This window comes from Mustela nigripes, chromosome 1, assembly GCF_022355385.1.
Source record: "Mustela nigripes isolate SB6536 chromosome 1, MUSNIG.SB6536, whole genome shotgun sequence".
Lineage (NCBI taxonomy): Eukaryota > Metazoa > Chordata > Mammalia > Carnivora > Mustelidae > Mustela > Mustela nigripes.
This window is the reverse complement of record NC_081557.1, coordinates 107933268-107953258: the sequence shown is the minus strand read 5'-3', so window position 1 is coordinate 107953258 and position 19991 is coordinate 107933268. Positions and strand designations below refer to the sequence as shown.

The 19991-nt window shown below is 43.2% G+C and overlaps 2 protein-coding genes across 6 annotated transcripts in view; both read right to left on the bottom strand.

The window, feature by feature from the left end:
• SLC39A14 (solute carrier family 39 member 14) overlaps positions 1 to 6243 on the bottom strand; it is a 49352-nt gene extending 43109 nt beyond the window's left edge. Inside the window, exons 1-2 of one of the 4 annotated variants that reach the window (XM_059371488.1) lie at positions 6074 to 6154; positions 5522 to 5786 (exon numbers count right to left, since the gene is read on the bottom strand). The gene's annotated coding sequence lies outside the window, so the exon portion shown is untranslated. Of the gene's footprint in view, positions 1 to 5521; positions 5787 to 6073 lie in introns of all 4 variants that reach the window. The other 3 variants (XM_059371478.1, XM_059371504.1, XM_059371493.1) reach the window with 3 other exon arrangements.
• A 10026-nt stretch (positions 6244 to 16269) lies between these two features.
• The window catches only part of PIWIL2 (piwi like RNA-mediated gene silencing 2), a 73562-nt gene continuing 69840 nt past the window's right edge, over positions 16270 to 19991 (bottom strand). Inside the window, exons 20-22 of one of the 2 annotated variants that reach the window (XM_059393027.1) lie at positions 19395 to 19648; positions 18675 to 18782; positions 16270 to 17508 (exon numbers count right to left, since the gene is read on the bottom strand). In XM_059393027.1, coding sequence (XP_059249010.1) covers positions 17352 to 17508; positions 18675 to 18782; positions 19395 to 19648 — 519 coding nt within the window. In that variant the 3' untranslated portion in view covers positions 16270 to 17351. The remainder of the gene's footprint in view (positions 17509 to 18674; positions 18783 to 19394; positions 19649 to 19991) is intronic. The other variant, XM_059393038.1, reaches the window with a different exon arrangement.

The following is a 19991-nucleotide window of genomic DNA, read 5'->3' as shown; positions in this document are numbered from 1 at the left end:
TTTACACTAGTTCTGTTTGTTTTTGTGACTATAATTTAATTAAACAGTAACTGAAATGTAGGTGCAGAAAGAAAAAGGTTTGGTTTCTATGAAAATTCAGTGCTCTAGAACAGTAATTCTGAAATTCTGGTCTTAGAGGACACCTGGGGTCATTGAGACCATTTTGGGAGGTCTACCAGTTAAAAACGACTTTCATTATAATATTAAGATGTTGAAAGCCTTTTCACTCTCATTTTTCAGAGGCTACATGAAGTGTGGTGAATATAGAAGTCTTAGTTTTAAAAGATTTCTATGGCAGAAGTTTCGGGTATAAATATGTGTGTTTAGAGATTAACTCACTTTGTTTTCAAGACTTCAACTGAGTCTTTACCAGCAAACTTACATTATACCTATTACAATCTCTGCTATCTCATCATCTAATAAATCATTATTTTGAAATTCTGTAGATCTGCAAAGATGTAAAAACAATGCCATCCTGGGGCGCCTGGGTGGCTCAGTGGGTTAAGCCGCTGCCTTCAGCTCAGGTCATGATCTCGGGGTCCTGGGATCAAGTCCCGCATCAGGCTCTCTGCTCAGCAGGAGCCTGCTTCCTCCTCTCTCTCTCTCTGCCTGCCTCTCTGCCTACTCGTGATCTCTCTCTGTCAAATAAATAAATAAAATCTTTAAAAAAAAAAAAAAACAATGCCATCCTGTTCTCCATTTTTTAACTCTTGGAAAACAGGTACTTACATAAAAATGTGCTTTTTATGTTAACATGTAATGATCTTGCATTTATTATTTTTAAATGTTTTAATCTGGGAGGGAGGTAGGGGGAGAGGGAGAGAGAGAATCCCAAACAGGCTGCACACCAAGCTCAAAGCACAACACCGAGCTCAATCTTACAACGCTGAGATCAAGACCCTAGCCGAAACCAAGAACTAGATGCTTAACTGACTGAGCCACCCAGGTGCCCCAAATCTGTTTTAATTTTTAACACAGCAAATATCAAAAGACTTGGCACATAAACAAAAGACAATATTAAAGAATTCTAGGATCAGAAAGTCTGAGAACTGCTCATCTAGAAAGACATGTTACAAATGAGGGGAAAAGGGGCACTTTAAGCATCTGATTTCGGCTCAGGTTATGATATCAAGGTCCTGAGATCCAGCCCTGTACTGGGCTCCCTACTTGGCGGGGAACCTGCTTCTCCTTCTCCCTCAAAAACATAAAATCTCAAAAAAAAAAAAAAAAAAAAAAAAAAAGTAGGTTTCTACATGCAGACTGATAGGCAAATGTCTTTTATATTCTTTAAGAAAAACTAATGAACAGATGTATATGGCCTTTTACCCAGAATCCCCCTTCTGAGAATTTCTTCAAGTCGTAATTACACATGTAGGAAAAGTCATTTGTACAAAGTTATTCATTGCAGCGTTGTAGGTAATAACAGAATAGACAAAATAATGGAAACAACATAGTTCAGGGACAGAGAGAGATGACTTATGTACATTGGTTAAAGTATCACCATACTTCCATATCCTGAATATTGTGTGGCTACAATAAAAAAATGACCCAAGTGTCATATGGAAAGATCCAACACAGTTGCTAGGTGAAAACATCCAGGGGCTAAACAACACGTCTAACGTGCTAACCAGAACCATCTGTGAAAAAGAGGGGTGGGGGGGGCAGGGTACGGTGTTGCACTGAATACCAAGTGTGTGTGTGAATGTATACATTGTTTTTAACCTTTTGATTTTTCAACTATGTGAATAAAGCCTAGTGAAAAAAAAATTTAATAAAATAAAAGGAAATGTCGGGGCACCTAGGTGGCTCAGTCGGTTAAGCGTGTGTCTTCAGGGCCCTGGAATCAGACCCCATGTGGAGCTCCCTGCTCAACAGGGAGCCTGCTTCTCCCTCTCACCCTCTGCCCCTTCCCCCTGCTCATGCAACCACTTGCTCAGTCTCTCAAATAAATAAATACAATCTTTAAAAGTAATAAAACGAGGGGCACCTGGGTGGCTCAGTGGGTTAAGCGACTGCCTTCAGCTTGGGTCATGATCTCAGGGTCCTAGGATTGAGCCCGGCATGGGGCTCTCTGCTCAGCAGGGAGCCTGCTTCCCCCTCTCTGCCTGCCTCTCTGCTTACTTGTGATTTCTCTGTCAAATAAATAAATAAAATCTTCTTTAAAAAAAAAAAAAAGGAGTAAAACGAAATGTGAGAAAACTGCAGGTGGCATGTATAATTTTTATATAGAATCTGCAAGCTTGGGAACCTGGATGGCTCAGTGGGTTAAAGCCTCTGCCTACAACTCAGGTCATGATCTCAGGGTCCTGGGATCGAACCCCACATCGGGTTCTCTGCTTGGTGGGGCGCCTGCTTCCCTCTCTCTCTCTGCCTGCTTGTGATCTCTGTCAAATAAATAAATAAATAAAATCCAAAAAAAAAAAAAAAAAAAAAAAAAGAATTTCCAAACTTAATTAGAGTGCCCAGAACTCAAGAAAAAGGCCTCAGTCCTAAATCAATTTTGGTGAGTAAAAAAATACATGCATATGTTTTTAAAGTAAAATGAATTGTTTAAAACGTGGATTGTTTTAAAACCCTCCACTTTAAACTGACTTTTTATTAACTACTAACACCAAGTGCCTTGCCTAAGAGCTCCTAGGGATCCAATGGTTAACAAATTCGGGACTGTCACCTTCTCATTCCATCAAACTCCAACATTCTCCTGGGCCAGATGCTGGTGGAAGGTGGTTAGGCCTGAGAATGCAGTCAGACCTTGAAGTTTCCAAGGCAGGGAATAGTTTCCCACTGCTGGGCATGCCAGGCTCTCTCCAGGCTGATTCTATGGCCACTCTCCCTCCCCCTTTGTGGGCCTCCCAGAGTGTATTCTGCCTCTGAAAGGCTCAATGACCACAGCAAGGGTGGGGACAAGGCAGCGGGGTCTCAGAGATCTTGTAGGAAGGCTGTCCTGCTGGCTCCCTGGAGGGCATGAGGCCCCTGGCTGGCAGCAGACTCTGAACAACTTATCTGCTGGCATTCTGCCAAACACCAGCCTCCAGGTCAGACAAGTCCCACTGTAGACATTTAGCCAGTCCTGGCTGGGGCCCCAGCAGTATGACCCTTCCACATCCAGTCCCTACCCTCACATGTCTCAAAGTATTCTGGAAAGAGAAGAAGACGACTCCTGCACTGGGGCGCCTGGGTGACTCAATCATTAGGTGTCTGCCTTCAGCTCAGGTCATGATCCCAGGGTCCTGGGATGAAGTCCAACATTGGGCTCCCTGCTGGGCAAGGAAGCCTGCCTCTCCCTCCCTCTCCCACATCCCCCTGCTTGGGTTCCCCCTCGTACTATGTCTCTGTCAAATAAATAAATAAAACCTTTTTAAATAAATAAATAAATAAATAAGGACTCCTGCAGAAGAAACTTTTATCCACGCAAGTAAAGGGAATTTCTTCCCCCTAAGTAGGCATAGGGGATAACTGGCTCCTTCCTCTTCACATTTTCAAGGAGAATTACCAATTTCATTATCACATTTACAAATAAAAACAGAACCCTTGATGGTCTTCGCCATTAAGCCTCATGGTCACTAGCAAGCAAAGTGACTTGGTTAATGTGACCCATTAACCTCTCTAGATCTAGTTTCTTTAGTTGTAAAACAATCTAGTTACATTAGTTGTAAAACAAAGAGCCTAGACTTTAAAAGATTCTCAAAATCCTTGCAGTTCAACATCCTGCTGTCTTTAGTTCTGCAAGATGCCTAAGCATTACTTCTTTCACACTAACGGGCTGAATTATTTTAACGCAGTGGAGAAAAGGGGTCCCAATTCTCAGACATATTAACTCTATTCACAGCACTACTACTTAGATCCCAAGATCCTGTGAACACTGGACATGATTTCAGGTTCCTCCCGGAACTGAGTGGGATATGAGCAGGTAAGGAAAAAGGAAGACTGTGGGAAGGGTTTGAAAATAGAACCAGTCCAGTGACTGACATATACCTGCAAGCCCCCACACACAATGTTAGTCCTTCCAGCCCATTATCAGCCCAGTAAAGGAGTACTTCTGCTACCTAAAGAAATCACAACAGCTCCCAAAACTAAAGGTAGCGAGGAACCCTTTTTCCCTATGTCCAGTGATTCTGTGGAACAATCCCTGGAAGGGCACAGAAAAGCAGCTTACCAGAGGCAGGGAAATTGCATCCATGTTCCCAAGGAGGAGATGAATCAGGCCCAAGTCTGCACTGAAACCACTCCTACAACCCAACCTACCTAGTTTCTAGAACCCCTAAATAATACCCCATCCCACAGAGATGCTGCTGCCGCTGCTGCTGAAACCTCTACTGTGTTCCAGGAACAATCACAACGTGCTTCACGGTAGGGAGAACAGGCCCACAGAGGTTACGAAACCACCCTGCTGGAGAGTAATGGGGCCAGGATTTGGGCAGATTGATTTGGTTCAAAAGCCCAGAATCTCCCACCACCTCACACCATCTCCAGTAGAGTGCTGTCTTTTCCTAACTTAACTGAACACAACAGCGTGGCCCCTCTTGTGTGGCTACTTTATTCACGTCTGGATGTTCTCTCCTCATCAGGAGTCTGCAGGGGCCAGGCCTCATCCCCTCCTTGCACCTGGCAGTGGCCACTGCAGAGCTGAGCACAGACTGGGCCCTGTGTATTGACGTACTGAGAGAGACGAGGACTACTCAGAGAGCCATAGAGCCTACAGTTCTTACTCTTCTTGCCTAAACGACAAGGCCATTAATTCTGTTTGATGCCCTTCAGTCACACCTGCAAACCAAAGGCAGAAAGAGTACCACTAGTCTATCTCCTGGCTACCACACAATTTGGGAAAAGCCCACCTCTGGGCCTCCAACAAGAAATGGAGTATGTAGTTTTTAATTACAGCTTCTAAAAGTCACAATTTTGGACACCCTCTCTCTTGCTTCATCATCAACTTCCTCTCACCTTTTATGGCTCTTGTTTCAAGAGTTAAGGATTAATCACAGATGCTGTAGGTGAGAGATCTATTCTGACCCAGCACTGACCCCTTCCCAAGGTCACAGGGCAAGTTAAGAGCAGAGCTGGGACAGGGACCAAGATAACCAGACCAGTACACAGTACACCTTATCACCACCACTTCTCAGTAGCATACCACGTGCCTGTGGTTCCTTGGGAATAGTGATTCCGAAGTCAAAACCAAATCCAGGGTGGCTCCAGGAAAAGCCCCCACCATTCCTTATGCCCCAGGTGAGCATTCTGCCCTCATCAAATCATGCCCACACTGTCCTATTGGACCCCCAGACCCTAGGAGACACTAGATTCTCAAAACTGAAGCCACAACTCCGAGTCGAGAAAATTTTCTTGGCTTTAATTGAATCTCAGAATCACAAGGTGAAAGTACTGGATGGCTATTTTGTCCCATTGCCCTAACCTACCAAGAGAGGGCAGTCTGGGCCAGATCGCCCAACTTGGTCGGCAGGACCAAAAATAACTAAAAAAAAAACCATGCCCACGGGGTAAGCCAGGTCAGGGTTTCGCACAGTACCTCCAGCTCTCGGTACTAGTCATCCGGGAGATTTGGGTCATTTTTCTTCTGCTGGTTGGCGATTCGGCCGGGTGGGATGGGCTGGGGGACACAGTTCCCGGAAAGCAAAGTCCAGAGACAAGTGTCCCATCGGAGCTGCCCACCAGATTTGCCCATTGCTCTCTGCTTTTTCTCCTATCTATGGGCTCCAGAAAGCCCTTTGGGCTTTTAGTGCAGCTGTCCACGTTCCGGACACCCTTCTTTGGCTCCCACATCCCTCGATCTCCTGCCGAAAGGAGAGCAGCTGCCACCAACTTAACCCCCATCGTGGCACCGCGGCCAGGTGTCCCCTCCATCCAGCGTCCGGGCGCATGTGCGGGTGCCCCGGGGCGCCTCCCTGGTCTAGCCCGAGGCTTCGGAATCCGGAGCCCAGCTCCCAGTCCTCGGCGCCGCCGGGCCCCCGCCCCCACCCGGTGACCCCGAGACTTGGAGGCGCGCCGCTTCTCCGCGCGATGCCCCACTCCTCAGCACTGCGCGGTCCCGCACGCACGCACGCACGCCCTCCGCCCTCACCTGAAGCTCGGGAGGACGCCACCTGTGCTCCGCGCAACCTCACAAGCCAGGCCCTCGCGCGAGCCGCAGCGCCGGCGGTACCCGAGTCGGTGCGTCCGCGGAGGGAGCCCGCGTGCCCCAGCCCCGCTGTCTGCGTCCGTCCCCGCCACCGCTGCGCATGCCCCGCTATAAGCCTGCGCGTCAGCGGCCGGGCCCACCCCCGGGCCTTGGCCCCGCCCCCGCCCAAAACCTCGCCCTCGCCCCATCCTGCTCTCCCCAGGGCCTGCCACGTGGGACCCCCGCGGGCCGTGGGGCGACGTGCGCGAGCTGTCAGCCGGCTGGCGGCCCGCTAGGCCCGGCCCGGCGCTGGCGCCTTGCCGCCCCAGGCTGAGAGCTAGCTCGCCGGGATCCTAGCCGCAGCAGCTTCGTCTTCTAGCCCTTACGCGAATTCCATTCTTCATTCACTGAGGCCCCGTAGACTCCTCCTTCCCTTGGAAACTTCCATTAAGACCTTTCCCTCTCAACGTGGGAAGCTCTTACAACCTGGCCTCCATCGCTTAGCAGTGAGACTGCTACTCACCCGATATGTATGTATATATCTTAACTTTTGATTGATGTAAAAACCTTCTCACCCCCAGCTCAGTTCTGAAATGTACCCTAGAAGGGGACGCACCCATACACAATGTTTCTTCTGCATATTTTAACCAGCCAAAAGAACAAAGATAAAAACAAAAATTTCCGACTCGAGTTGCAAATAAACCATGCATGTCGCATCGCACCCCCCAAATAATCAGGCTCTCTAAGGGTGCTGTATTTCTTAATCCCAAACTGGGAGAAATGTTAATTTTGGAGTGCGGCTTGTCCTAGGAGTCTCTTCCGGTGTGGGATAGTCCTATTGAGATGGATATCAGGCCTCGGAAATGCTAATTTCTTGAGAAAATAAGCCACCCATTAAACTCCCATTGTTCTGTTCTGCTGGACATCATGATTATTTCCTCTACAGCTGAACCAGCTGCCACCTGGGTCTAGGGGACCCAAAGGAAAGGTCTTGAAGCAGAACTGCAGCCAGTTAGTACCCATGTCCCAGTTTTACCTCAATAACTGATGCCTCACTGGCACTTAGGGTGTCTGTGAATTTGCTCAGGGAAGGGGGACCATATCCCACTCTGCAGAGTTTGGGAGAGAGGAAGCCTCCTGCTGGCAGTCAGTGCTAACGATAAAAGGAAAGCAATCTCTGGAGCACGCAGCTGGAAGAATCCGGGGCTCAATAACAGCTCGTTCCAAAGTACTGGGTAGTGACGGGAAGGGAAAGAATTGAAACAAAGCCAGCAGGCCAGAGTGTTTATGCCACTCTTGAAGAGACTAGCTCGGCCCTGGGTTTTTCTAAAGTTCAATTATCCTCATACTGTAATTACAGTGCTCCAGTTGGATAAGGGGTGGGATGATATTCCTCTCATTTTCTAAGTGATTTCAAAGTAATGGTATCTTGCAGAATTTCCCTCAGAGCCCCTTCATTGTAATAACCCTTTATATTTGTCTTTCTTGGTTAAACTCGGAGTATTTTTTAAGACATTATGTCATCCACTGGGACTCAATCCCATCTCCAATGGGCTGTCAGAAATGGTCCAATCTATACCACTCCTTCCTTTCCTTAAAGTACTGGGAAAGGAATGAGAAACTCACCCAGGGATTAAACAAAATAAGCATGCTTCTAACACATACAGCTCTGAAAAGTATTAAGCCCTTAAATGCAGATTGCACAGGGGTGTTAATCTCTTCTTAAACCTGAGGTCCAAAAACAATGCCATGACTTCTCCAGCAAGATGTCAGTACTGCACCCAGGGGAACAGGCTCCTTTCAGAGAGACAGACAAGAGGGCAGGCAGGACAAGACACCCCACCACAGGGCCTATGGCAGCACTTCACTTGTTTGCAACCAGACGAAGGGTAGAGTTGCCAAAGTCCATCAAAGCTGATAAGCTATCAGTAATCCATTAGGGGAATACAATTAATTATTAACACAGCTTAAAATCAAAAGGTTTTAACTCTCCTTATCCACCCCCACACAAAATTCTGTAGATGAACCCTACGTCTCTCCTCGTTGCCTAGTAGTATTCAATTTTTTATGCCTAGTGCCATGTTTGGGTACCCAGTTCTATATCTCTTTTTACATAATATGCCCTTCTTCTTATTAGCCTTTATTAGTCCTCTTCTTATTTTCACTTGTTAAAATCCTAACTCTTCAAAGCCACTTCAGAAAGCTTCTTGATTCTTCTGTAGCACATTTGATCTACCCTTTCAAACTTTCTTGATTGTAACCCACATTAAAAAATATTTTACAGGGGTGCCTGGGTGGCTCATTCCTTAAGCATCTGCCTTTGGCTGTGGTCATGATGCCAGGGTCCTGGGATAAGCCCCGCATTGGGCTCCTTGCTCAGCAGTGAGCCTGCTTCTCCCTTTCCCTCTGCCCCTCCCCCTGCTTGTGTTTCCTCTCCCGCTGTCAAATAAATAAATAAAATCTTTAAAAAATATATTTTTTACACTCCACTATAAATAACAACTCGAGTATAAATAATACAGCAAACAAGTTTTTAAAAATTTCATTAGTACAGACAATGTACTGATATTTTATATTCTATTTCAATCTTTTAAAAAGTGGTAACAAGCCAACTAAATTTATTTCAGGACCCATTATTGGGTCCTGAATTAAAACATTTTCATACCGTTTATGATACTTGCATTTTCCCCTTAAAAATTATTTCATTTGGGGGTACCCAGGTGGCTCAGTTGGTTAAGCATCTGCCTTCAGCTCAGGTCATGATCTCAGGGTCCTGGGATCCGGCTCTCTGCTCAGCCTGCTTCCCTCCCTCCCTCCCTCTCTCTCTGCTTGCCTCTCCGCCTACTTGTGATTTCTGTCAAATAAATAAATAAAATCTTTAAAAAAAAAAGATTTTATTTATTTGATACATACACACACACGAAGAGAGCACAAGCAGGGGGAGCAGCAGGCAGAGAGAGAGGGAGAATGCGGGACGGGATCCCAGGGATCACTGAACTGAAGGTAGGTGCTTAATGACTGAGCCACCCAGGCGCCTCATCTAATGGTTTGGGCAGACAAAAAAGACAACTGATAAAAAATAACACCTGATTGAGTAGCAAATATAGGAATTTTCCCATTTCATCTAAGATAACTTAGTTTCTTAGCATATAGAGGATTGATGTTTGTCTCTAATTCTGTTTATAGTATTCCCTTTATAATCTTTTTATTTTTGTCAGGTCAGTAATCCTTTCTTTCATTCCTGATTTTTGTAATTTGAGTCTTTTTTTCCCTCTTGGCTAAAGGTTTGCCCATTTTGTTAACCTTTTTAAATAACCAAGTCTTATTTTTCTATTTTCTTTATTCATATTATTTTTTCATTATTTCATTATTCATATCATTATTTATATATTATTCATCTATTTTCATTTCTTTTTTTTTTTAAGATTTTATTTATTTATTTGACAGAGATCACAAGTAGGCAGAGAGTCAGACAGAGAAAGAGGAAGGGAAGCAGGCTCCCCGCTGAGCAGAGAGCCGGACTCGGGGCTCTATCCCAGGGATCATGACCCGAGCCAAAGGCAGAGGCTTTAACCCACTGAGCCACCCAGGCACCCCTCATTTCATTTCTTTCACTAATTTCTGCTCTGATCTTTATTAGAAAATACCATTATTTTTGTCCTTGCCTTTGAATGAATGTTTACCTGGCAACAGAATTCCAAGTTGATGGTGCATTTTTAAGTTACTATTCCTTTGCATTAAGCAGTTGTTGTGACTGATGACAAGTGAGCTGTTAGTTTGACAACCTTTCTTTGTCAGCTATCTTTAACCTCTAATCGTTGCTAAGATTCTGTCTTTGGGGGTTCTATAGTTTTACATTACATTTAGAAGTGAATGTGCTTTTCTTTAGCCTCAGGTTCTTCAAGAAGAGGGTTGATATTTGTCTTTAATTCTGGAAAATTCCACCTTTATATCTTTCATATTTTCCCACTCATTCTTTCCCCCTTTAAACTGCAGGAGCTCCTATTAGACAAATACTGGAGCTTCTCATTCTCTCCGGTCTCATTTCTTGCATAGTTCCCACTGTACCTCTCCGTGCTGCCCTCCCATTGACTGCACTAGTTCCTCTCACTAGTCTGAGCCAATCTTCATGGTGATGTTTCAGCTTGTGGTTCTTCTGCATGCCAGTAATATAAATTCAGACAATGTTTATGTGCATGTGGCCCAGGCTTTGGGCTTTCTCATGAATGCCTGTTTACCCCAAAGTTCCTTGTTGCCACCCCAAGATGGTTGGCAGGGTCTCTTTCAGGATCCAGCTCTCTTTGTCGGGGCAGGGCGGGAACGGGGGGGCGCGGGGGGGCATGACTCTATTTTGTAATCCAGCACCTCACAGGCATCTTCCATCCTTAACTAGAATGCAAATCCTCAGTGCTCTTGCCCCTGCACTTTTGTCCCTAATATTGGGAGCTGTGTTTGTCATCATCAACTATTACCTCTCCGGCTTCCCTTTCTTTCTTGTACCTCTGTATTTTCTTCCCTTCTTCCTTCCCTCCCTTGTTTTTTCCTATTTTGACCAACATTTGTCAGTATGGTCAATTCAGTTTGACACATTGCCAGACATCTCCCTAGTTTACTCACTTAAAAACATATATTTCAGAGCAGTTTTGCTCATTCTGGTGAGTAAAACTGAGTGGAAAGTAGAGATTTCCCATGACACACAGCTTCCCCCATTACCATCATCTCCCACCAGAAATGGCTCCCGTGTCACAACTGTCGAACCCACAATGACACATCATAATCACCCGAAGTCCATAGTTTACATCAGGATTGATGCTTAGTGTTTTTCATTCTACAGTTTAGATGAACACAGGACATGTATCTACCATTACAGTATCATACAGAATAGTTTCCTTACCCTAAAAATCCTCTGTGCTCTGCCTATTCATCCCTCCTTCTCCCCAACCTGATTTTTTCACTGTTTCCTTAAGTTTTGCCTTTTCCAGAATGTCATATAGTTGGAATCATACAGCCTTTTCAGATCGGCTTTTCACTTGGTAATAAACATTTAAGGGGCACCTCAGTGGCTCAGTTCTTAAGCATCTGCCTTCAGCTCAGGTCATGATCCCAGGGTCCTGAGATTGAGCCCCGCCTTGGTGGGGTGGAATCCCTGCTCAGCAGGAAGCCTACTACTCCCTCTCCTACTCCCCCTGCTTGTGTTCCCTCTCTCTCTGTGTCAAATAAACAAAATCTTAAAAAAAAATTTTTTTTTTTAGTTTTCTCCATGCAAAAAAAAGTGGCTTGATAGTTATTTTTTTTTAAATATTCCGTTATCTGGATGCACCACATTTTATTTATGCATTCACCTACTGAAGGACATGTTGGTTGCTTCCATGGTTTAGCAATTATGAATAAAGCTGCTATAAACATCTGCATGCAGGGTTTTGTGTGGACGGAAGTCCTCAACACTTTTGAGCAAATACCAAGGAATGTGATTGCCAGACAACATGGTAGGTTTAGATTTTGATGAGTCTGACTAAAGGTTTATAAATTTTGTTGGTATTTTCAAAGAAAGATTCTGGTTTCACTGATTTTTTTTTCCTTTTTAGTTTCTATTTATTTCTGCCCTAATTTTTCTTATTTCCTTCCTTTTACAGGTTTTTTTTTTTTCCTAATCATTTAGGTATAAAGTTATGTTGTTTGAATTTTTCTTGTTTCTTAGGAAAGGCCTGTATTGTTATAATCTTCCATCTTAGAAAAGCTTTCACTGTATCCTAAAATTTTAGACTATTGTGTTATCATTTTCATTGTCTCTCCAAGCATCTTTTAAATTTCCTCTTTGATTTCTTGGTTGACTCATTCATTGTGTAGTAGTGTGTTATTTAACTTCCACATTTTTTTGTTTGTTTGTTTTTGGGTTTTTGTTTTTGGGTTTTTTTTTTTCAGATTTTATAGATTTAGGGGTGCCTGTTAGATCAGTCAATTAAGCATCTGCCTTCAGGTCAGGTCATGATCTCAGGGTCCTGGGATGGAGCCCTGCATTGGGGTCCCTGCTCAGTGAGGAGTCTGCTTCTCCCTCTCCCTCTACTCCTCCACTACTCAAGCTTCTTCGCTCTCTCCTCCCTCTCTCAGATAAATAAATAAAATCTTAAAAAAAAAAAAAAAAAAGATTTGGGGCACCTGGGTGGCTCAGTGGGTTAAAGCCTCTGCCTTGGGCTCAGGTCATGATCTCAAGGTCCTGGGGTAAAGCCCCGCATCGGGCTCTCTGCTCGGCGGGGAACCTGCTTCCCTCTCTGTCTCTGCCTGCCTCTCTGAAGACTTTAAATTTATTTCCAAGATAGTGAGTGTGTGTACGAGAGTGAAGAAGGGGCAGAGGGGGAGAGAGAGAGAGACAATCCCCCCTGCCAGCAGACTCCCCACTGAGTGGGAACCACTGTGGGGCTTGATCTCATGACCTTGAGATCAGGACCTGAGTGGAAACCAAGAGTAGAAGACTTAACTGGCTGAACCACTCAGGCACCCCCATGTATTTGCATTCTTTCCAGATTTTTTCTTTTCTAGTAATATTGCATGTTCAGAAAAGATGCATGGTAGGACTTTATAATCTTTTTGAATTTGTTGAGACTTGTTTTGTGGCCTAACATGTGATCTATTCTGGAGAATGTTCTCTGTGCACTTGAAAAGAATGTGTTATCCCACTGGAATGTTTTGAATATAGCTGTTGGGTCCATCTGGTCCAATGCGTCATTCAAAGCCACTGTTTCCTTACTGATTTTCTGTTTGGATGATCTATCCATAGATGTAAGTGGGGTGTTAAAGTCCCCTGCTATCATTATATTATTATCAATTACTTCTTTTATGTTTATTATTAGCTGCTTTATGTATTTTGGTGCCTCCATGTTGGGTGCATAAATAATTACAATCATTGTATCTTCACAACGGAGGAGTGTTCCCTTTATGATTATATAGTGTCCTTTTTTTGTTGTTTTAAAAAAAGTTTTTAGGGGCACCTGGGTGGCTCAGTTTGTTAAAGCCTCTGCCTTCGACTCAGGTCATGATCCCAGGGTCCTGGGATCGAGCCCCACATCAGGCTCCCTGCTGAGCAGAGAGCCTGCTTCCTCCTCTCTCTCTCTGCCTGCCTCTCTGCCTACTTGTGATCTCTGTCTGCCAAATAAATACATAAAATCTCTTAAAAAAAAAAAAAGTTTTTAGTAGGCTCCAATGGAACCAATACGGGGCTTCAATTCACAATCCCGAGATAAGACCCAAGCTGACACCAACAGTCAGATGCTCAACCAACTGAGCCACCCAGGTGACCTTAAAAAATTTTTTTTCAGGCATGCCTGGATGGCTCAGTGGGTTAAAGCCTCTGCCTTTGGTTTGGGTCATGATCTCAGAGTCATGGGATCCAGCCCCACATCGGGCTCTCTGCTAAGCAGGGAGCCTGCTTCCCCCTCTCTCTCCGCCTGCCTCTTTGCCTACTTGTGATCTCTGTCAAATAAATTAATATTAAAAAATTAAAAAAAATTTTTTTCAATTGGAGTAAAGTTGATATAGCCTTTGCCACTTTAACCATTTTGTTATTTTAAGTAATCTCTACTCCCAACATGGGGCTTGAACACTTGACCCTGAGACCAAGATTCTCATCCTCTACCAATTGAGCTAGCCAGGCACCCCCTCTTTTATCTTTTGTTAGTCTTTCTTTTAAAGTCTATTTTGTCTGATAGAAGTATTGCTATCCCAGCTTTCTTTTCACTTCCATTTGCATGGTAAATGCTTCTCCATCTTTTCATTTTCAGTCTGTAAATGTCTTTAGGTCTGAAGTTAGTCTCTTGTACTCAACATATAGATGGGTCTTGCTTTTTTATCCTGTCACCTTATGTCTTGTGGAATGTTTGTAAAAAAAAAAAAACCTGCCAAACTGTCTTCCAAAGTGGCTGTACCATTTTTGCATTCCTACCAGCAAACAACAGAAGTTTCTTTTGCCCCACATCCTTGACAGCATTTAATCTTGTCAGTGCTCTGGATTTTGGCCAATCTAATAGGTGTGTAGTGGTATCTTGTTTTAATTTGTAATTCTGTAATGACATGCGATGTTGAATACCTTTTCAATATGCTTATTTGCCACCTGTATATCTTTGGTGAGATGTCTCCTCAGGTCTTTTGCCCAATTTTCTTTTTTTTTTTTTAATATAGATTTTATTTATTTATTTGACAGACAGAGATCACAAGTAGGCAGAGAGGCAGGCAGAGAGAGACGGAGAAGCAGGCTCCCCACTGAGCAGGACCTTGGGATTATGACCTGAGCCAAAAGCAGAGGCTTTAACCCACTGAGCCACCCAAGCGCCCTCTTCTGCCCAATTTTCAATCAAGTTGTTTGTTTTCTTATTATTAGGAGTTGTTTTATTTAGGGTAAGTCTTTTATCAAATATGTTTTTGGCAAATATTTTTTCCTAGTCTATGGCTTGTATTCTCATTTTCTTGATTTTCCCCATTTTTTTAAAGAAAGAAAATAAAAACGTACTAAGAAATTCATATAAAGCTAGGCATGGAGCCACAAAGTGAAAGTAGGGTCTTCTCCAGTAATCTCAAAGCACTGAGAAATTTCAGGCACAAATTTTGTTTTTAATATAGAAAGACAGTCTATTTATAAATCTGCTTCCTTTTATATACCATTCAACAAAATGTTGCCCAAGTAAAGGGCCCCGTAACACTGAAATTAGGTTCTGTCTAGGGGTGCCTAGATGGTTCGTTGGCAGAGCGTGAGACTCTTCATCTTGGGGTCATGAGTTTAAGCCCCACATGGGACATAGAGCCTACTTTATTTTATTTATTTGAACCTACTTAAAAAAATTTAGTTTCTATCTAGAATGAGTTCAGGGACACCTGTGTGGCTCAGTTGGTTGAGCATCTGTCTTCAGCTCAGATTATGATCCCAGAGTTCCAGAATCAAGTTCCACATCTGCTCTTTGCTCTGTGGGTAGTCTGCTTTTCCCCCTGTCCCTCCCTGTTCTTGTGCTCTCTAATAAATAAATAAAATCTAAATAAAATAAAATAGAATGAATTCAAGAAACACTACACCATCTCAGAATGGAGTTTCTAAATAAATACAAGGAGATGTAGCGGTGAAGCAAGCAGCCGGCGTGCTTTGGGAAGGTATTTTTAAGGGTTACAGAAAGAAGGGCAAGCAAGCATTATTAGAAAAAGGGGAAGGGAGAAGCCACTCTTCAGGCCGGCTCTCACATAGGTAATAGAAACTGTCTGATGGGAAAAGAGATTTGAATAACAAGATAACACACACACACACACACACACACACACACACGCACACACACGCACACAGACACATCCCTCTATCACTCCAGAAGACTGTTAGTGACTTTTTCGAGAAATCTTACTACCAGGTCCCAGTGAAATTACCTTGCTACTAATACTGGAGCTGCATCTTGCATACTGAATAATAAACTAACAATTCTAACAAGTGTTGCAGTTCTAGAAAGGAAAAGAACTATATCAATATATCAACAGCACTATCTCAAACACAAATTTACATTTATACAAATTTGTTTTTATTTATTTCCCACACCACAGCCCAATCATTTCACACTGAGACTGAAAAATCAAGAAAATAGGAATAAAAAGTGAAGAAATTTTTGTATTATATTCAAGCATTTGTCTTTTCTGATTATATAAGAGAAAATGAGTATTAGGAAATCCAACTTCAAAAGAGAAATTCAAAATTCAAAATGCTTCTGAAGAGAATCAGAAAACTGATCAGTTAAGCCAGAGACCAGTGATCCAATTTGTTTGATTCAGTGGTTTTAAATTCCAGGCCTTAGCCTTACCCTGTGTCCTACCCTCCAAACGACACCAGAAGTGCACTTAAGGACTATCAACACTCAAAGTTCTTCAACACAACTTTGAAGCAGAGGCTGGGCACCACAACAAACTGAAAACTTGCTTGGTTTTCTTTTTCTAAGGAGTTTTTTATGCTAAACTTTGTCTTCTCACACACTGTCATATAAAATGGGAATTTCTGCTTTGTCCCCTCCATGCCATTACACCAAAATATAAATAAAAGCAAATTCAAAAAGTTTAAATAAAACTGGCTTTTAAAACCAGTTAAAGCAAGTTAAAACGGAATTAACCCCAAAGGGGTTAGGAGATTTTAAAACAGGGAAAAATAAACACAAAAAAACCCACAGGCAGAGTGACAACTTTCGAAGCTGAAATGGCTGAACTTTGGCAGGAGTGTCATGATTTCCAAAGCTGACTTCTGGAAATCTTAAGCTGGATTCAGAAAAATTCCTAGCGAAATGAGCCAAGACCCAGGAATAGGTTATTGAGCAAGGAAAATGAGTGATTCCATTTACAAACACAACGAAAAGAAGGCCACACATCCGGGAGAAAGGTTTAAGAAAGGCTCACTCTGTCAGGAACCTTCCTACCTGTTGAATTTCACCATGTTCTGATTCTTAATTTAAAAGCTGAAGCTTATTAAAGATCAGTAACAGAGCAAATGTGTGTTGGGGGTGAGGGGTTTAAGAAGAAATCAACATGGGACACAGTAAAGCAACTAAAATATACAGAAAAAAACTATCTGGCCTCTCTCAGGAGTCTAAGGAATTGTTCAAGGCCTCTTTCAAAAGCTTCAAAGCCAACTCCTTCACAGGTGTCATAAACTCTGTCCCCAGACAAGATTAGGTCAGAAGGGCCTGACTATGCCACCAGCTGGTTTTACTACGTGCCTTTCACACTTGCCAGCAATAGCAGTATCTTGAAAAACTTTGCCTCAGCCTTTTTATTACCTTTCTCAGTTGCCCAAATAAAATAACTCTCTACTGTAAGAAACCTGTAATGACTTCATTCATTATCACCTCTGGCGCCAGAAATGGGAACTGCGTAGTCAGCAGGACTTCCGAGGTGTAAGTACTGCTCCCGCAGGTCTGCACAGGGCATGCCGGCTGCAGAGGCTCCTAGAGGCTCCCCCACATCCACCTCTCCATCTACGCAGGAACAGTGCTGCCTGCACTTGATCTACAAAGACCACAAGGCAATTTCCAGCTGATAATTAGAATGGAACTTATTTCTTGGTGCTATCAGGTATAAAAGAGAAAAAAAAAAGAAGAAAAAATATCTTATTCTACTGGGTCGATGAAAAAAACCCACCAACACAAAAACCCCTTCAGTCTCTCTTGCTCCTGCAGGAGTCCCGCCGAATTCAGAACTCTAACCTCCCTAACCAGCCCACAGCCTGGTGGTCCAGTCACAGGAAGAACAGGTTCTCGCATAGCTGGATGGCTGGTTCGTGATGCAAGATTTGTCCTGACAGGAAAGCGAGCTTGTGGGCATACTTGCAAGGAGCTGGAACTCTGATGGTGCCGGGCCAATTCCAGTACATGTGACACAGTTTGAAAGTCAACCTGTAGGCCAAGAAGAAAATATGATCTGTAGGACTCTCCACCTTCAATCTGGGACATGATTATGAAATGGGTGTATGACACACAACATACTTTTCAAAAAACCAGGGGACTGAGAAATACATGATGCAACTTTGGGGAATCATTATTTTTAAGTGGAATTACTTCCTTTCCACTATTTGTAAGTTAAGAGGACATGGGTAACATGGGTAAATTCCCTCACTTTAGGTGCCCCATCTTTAGATCAAAACAAGGTGGGGCACCTGGGTGGCTCCATCATTTAAGTATGTGCCTTGGCTCAGGTCATAATCCCAGGGTCTAAGTCCTGCATCAGGCTCCTTGCTCAGTGGGGAGCCTGCTTCTCTCTCTGCCTGCTGTTGGTCCTATTTGTGCTCTCTCCCCCTCCATTCTTCTCTGACATATAAATAAATCTTTAAAAAAAAATTTAAAAAAGGTAAACGACAGAACTTTTTTTCCTCTCAGTAAGAGGCTGCAGAAGGTACCACCCCAGCAAACTACTGATATAACCTGAGCCCCAAAACATTGGATCTCAAAAGTTGCTTTATGGGGGAGCCTGGGTGGCTCAGTCATTGGACTTCTGCCTTCGGCTCTCAGGTCATGGTCCTAGGGTCCTGGGATCCAGCACGGCATCAGGCTCTCTGCTCAGCGGGAGGCCTGCTTCTCCCTCTCCCACTCCCCCTGCTTGTGTTCCCTCTCTCTAATGTGTGCCTCTCTCTGCCAAATAAATAAATAAAATCTTAAAAAAAAAATGAAGCTCTTAAAATAATTTTAATGTGCACAATACAGACCAATCCACCTTCAAAAAGATACCATTAGCATGAAAGATAAGAAGAAACTCAAAGGGTAAATGTTTGAGGGGGAGGGGATTAACCCCATCTTAGCTAGCTGCAGAATTAATTACAAGAGAGAAAGAGTAGGGGCGCCTGGGTGGCTCAGTGGGTTAAGCCGCTGCCTTCGGCTCAGGTCATGATCTCAGGGTCCTGGGATCGAGTCCCGCATCCAGCTCTCTGCTCAGCAGGGAGCCTGCTTCCCTCTCTCTCTCTCTCTGCCTGCCTCTCCGTCTACTTGTGATTTCTCTCTGTCAAATAAATAAATAAAATCTTTAAAAAAAAAAAAAGAGAGAAAGAGTAAATGACAGGTCAACTCACCTCTGCATGTGATCAGGGCTCAGGTTTGCAGTGTTGAGAACACAGATATAGTGGGTAGGAATGCCACAACCCTGCCGTACGTGATGAGCAAGAAGGTAGAAGTCTACCCTAGGAAGGAAAAAGTACAAAGGAATGATACGGTCAGATCTGGCTACAGAAAGCTGGAAAAGATCTTGGTGATCATTTTGGCTCCTTCACCTAAGGCTCAGAAAGCTCAAATGACTGGATCAAAGACACACACAGACCACCATGATTACAGCTCAGGTTTCCAGATTCAACAGGCTATTTAAGAGTGGTAGCAGTAACTACCAAAACTGTGTGCAGAAGATTAAAAAAGCATATTCGACCTTAGGAAAAGAATGTGCATTTAGTATTTTATACTGAATATTTATAAATACTTATATTTATTTATATTTATTATATGCATTCATATATTTACATAAATATATTTATATTCTATATACATCTATTTTATATATAAAAAAGTATATAAAAGTATATTTATAAATAACTACTTTATAAATACTGAATATTTATATTTAAGAGGTAAAAGCTTTATTGTTGTTTTCTTTTTAATCCTTTTGAAAGTATTTTATAATAGCAAAATCTCTGAGGATTCCATTCCATATCTCTCTAGGCAACCTCCCCATTCCAATACCTAGGGAACAGATAACTCTTAACACCTACTTTCATTGAAATATAATGTTTTCCCCCACTTACCACTCACAGCTTGTTATGGTATGATCTACCACAGTCCCAGGGGAGGGAGTCACAAAGTGCTCAGTAGCAGCCAGGTACAGATTAGTGCTGATTTTCTTCTGAACTACAAATACTACCATCTTGGGCTGGTAATTCTCAAAAGCTTCAAAACACTTCTGTAGCTGAGGAATCTCGTAGTTGGCAACTGTCTTCAGTTGGCCATCAGACACTCCATCACGGTACACCACGATCTTCTCTGGGAGACAGTGATTCACCTGCAATGGACACCACGCTGAGGTGAACTGTGGGGTCTGGGGTTAATGACCGCAGGCAGGAAGAGGCTCACTCAGTACACAGCCTGGAGATCTGGCAGCAGATCCCTCTGATGGAGGGACCAAACCACCATATCAGAAGGGAAAGGAGAAAAGATTCTAGTCACTTCTAGACTTCCTGAGGGTAGTAAAACAGACCTGGTACAAAGAAGGTGTTATAAAATATGAAAGCAAAAATAAGCCAGTGATGCGTCACATACTATGGCACATACTCAAAGTTAAAAGGAATGGTAGGAAAATTATGGGGTGAATCAATCTTCCTATGATTTGGATTTAACATGAATTA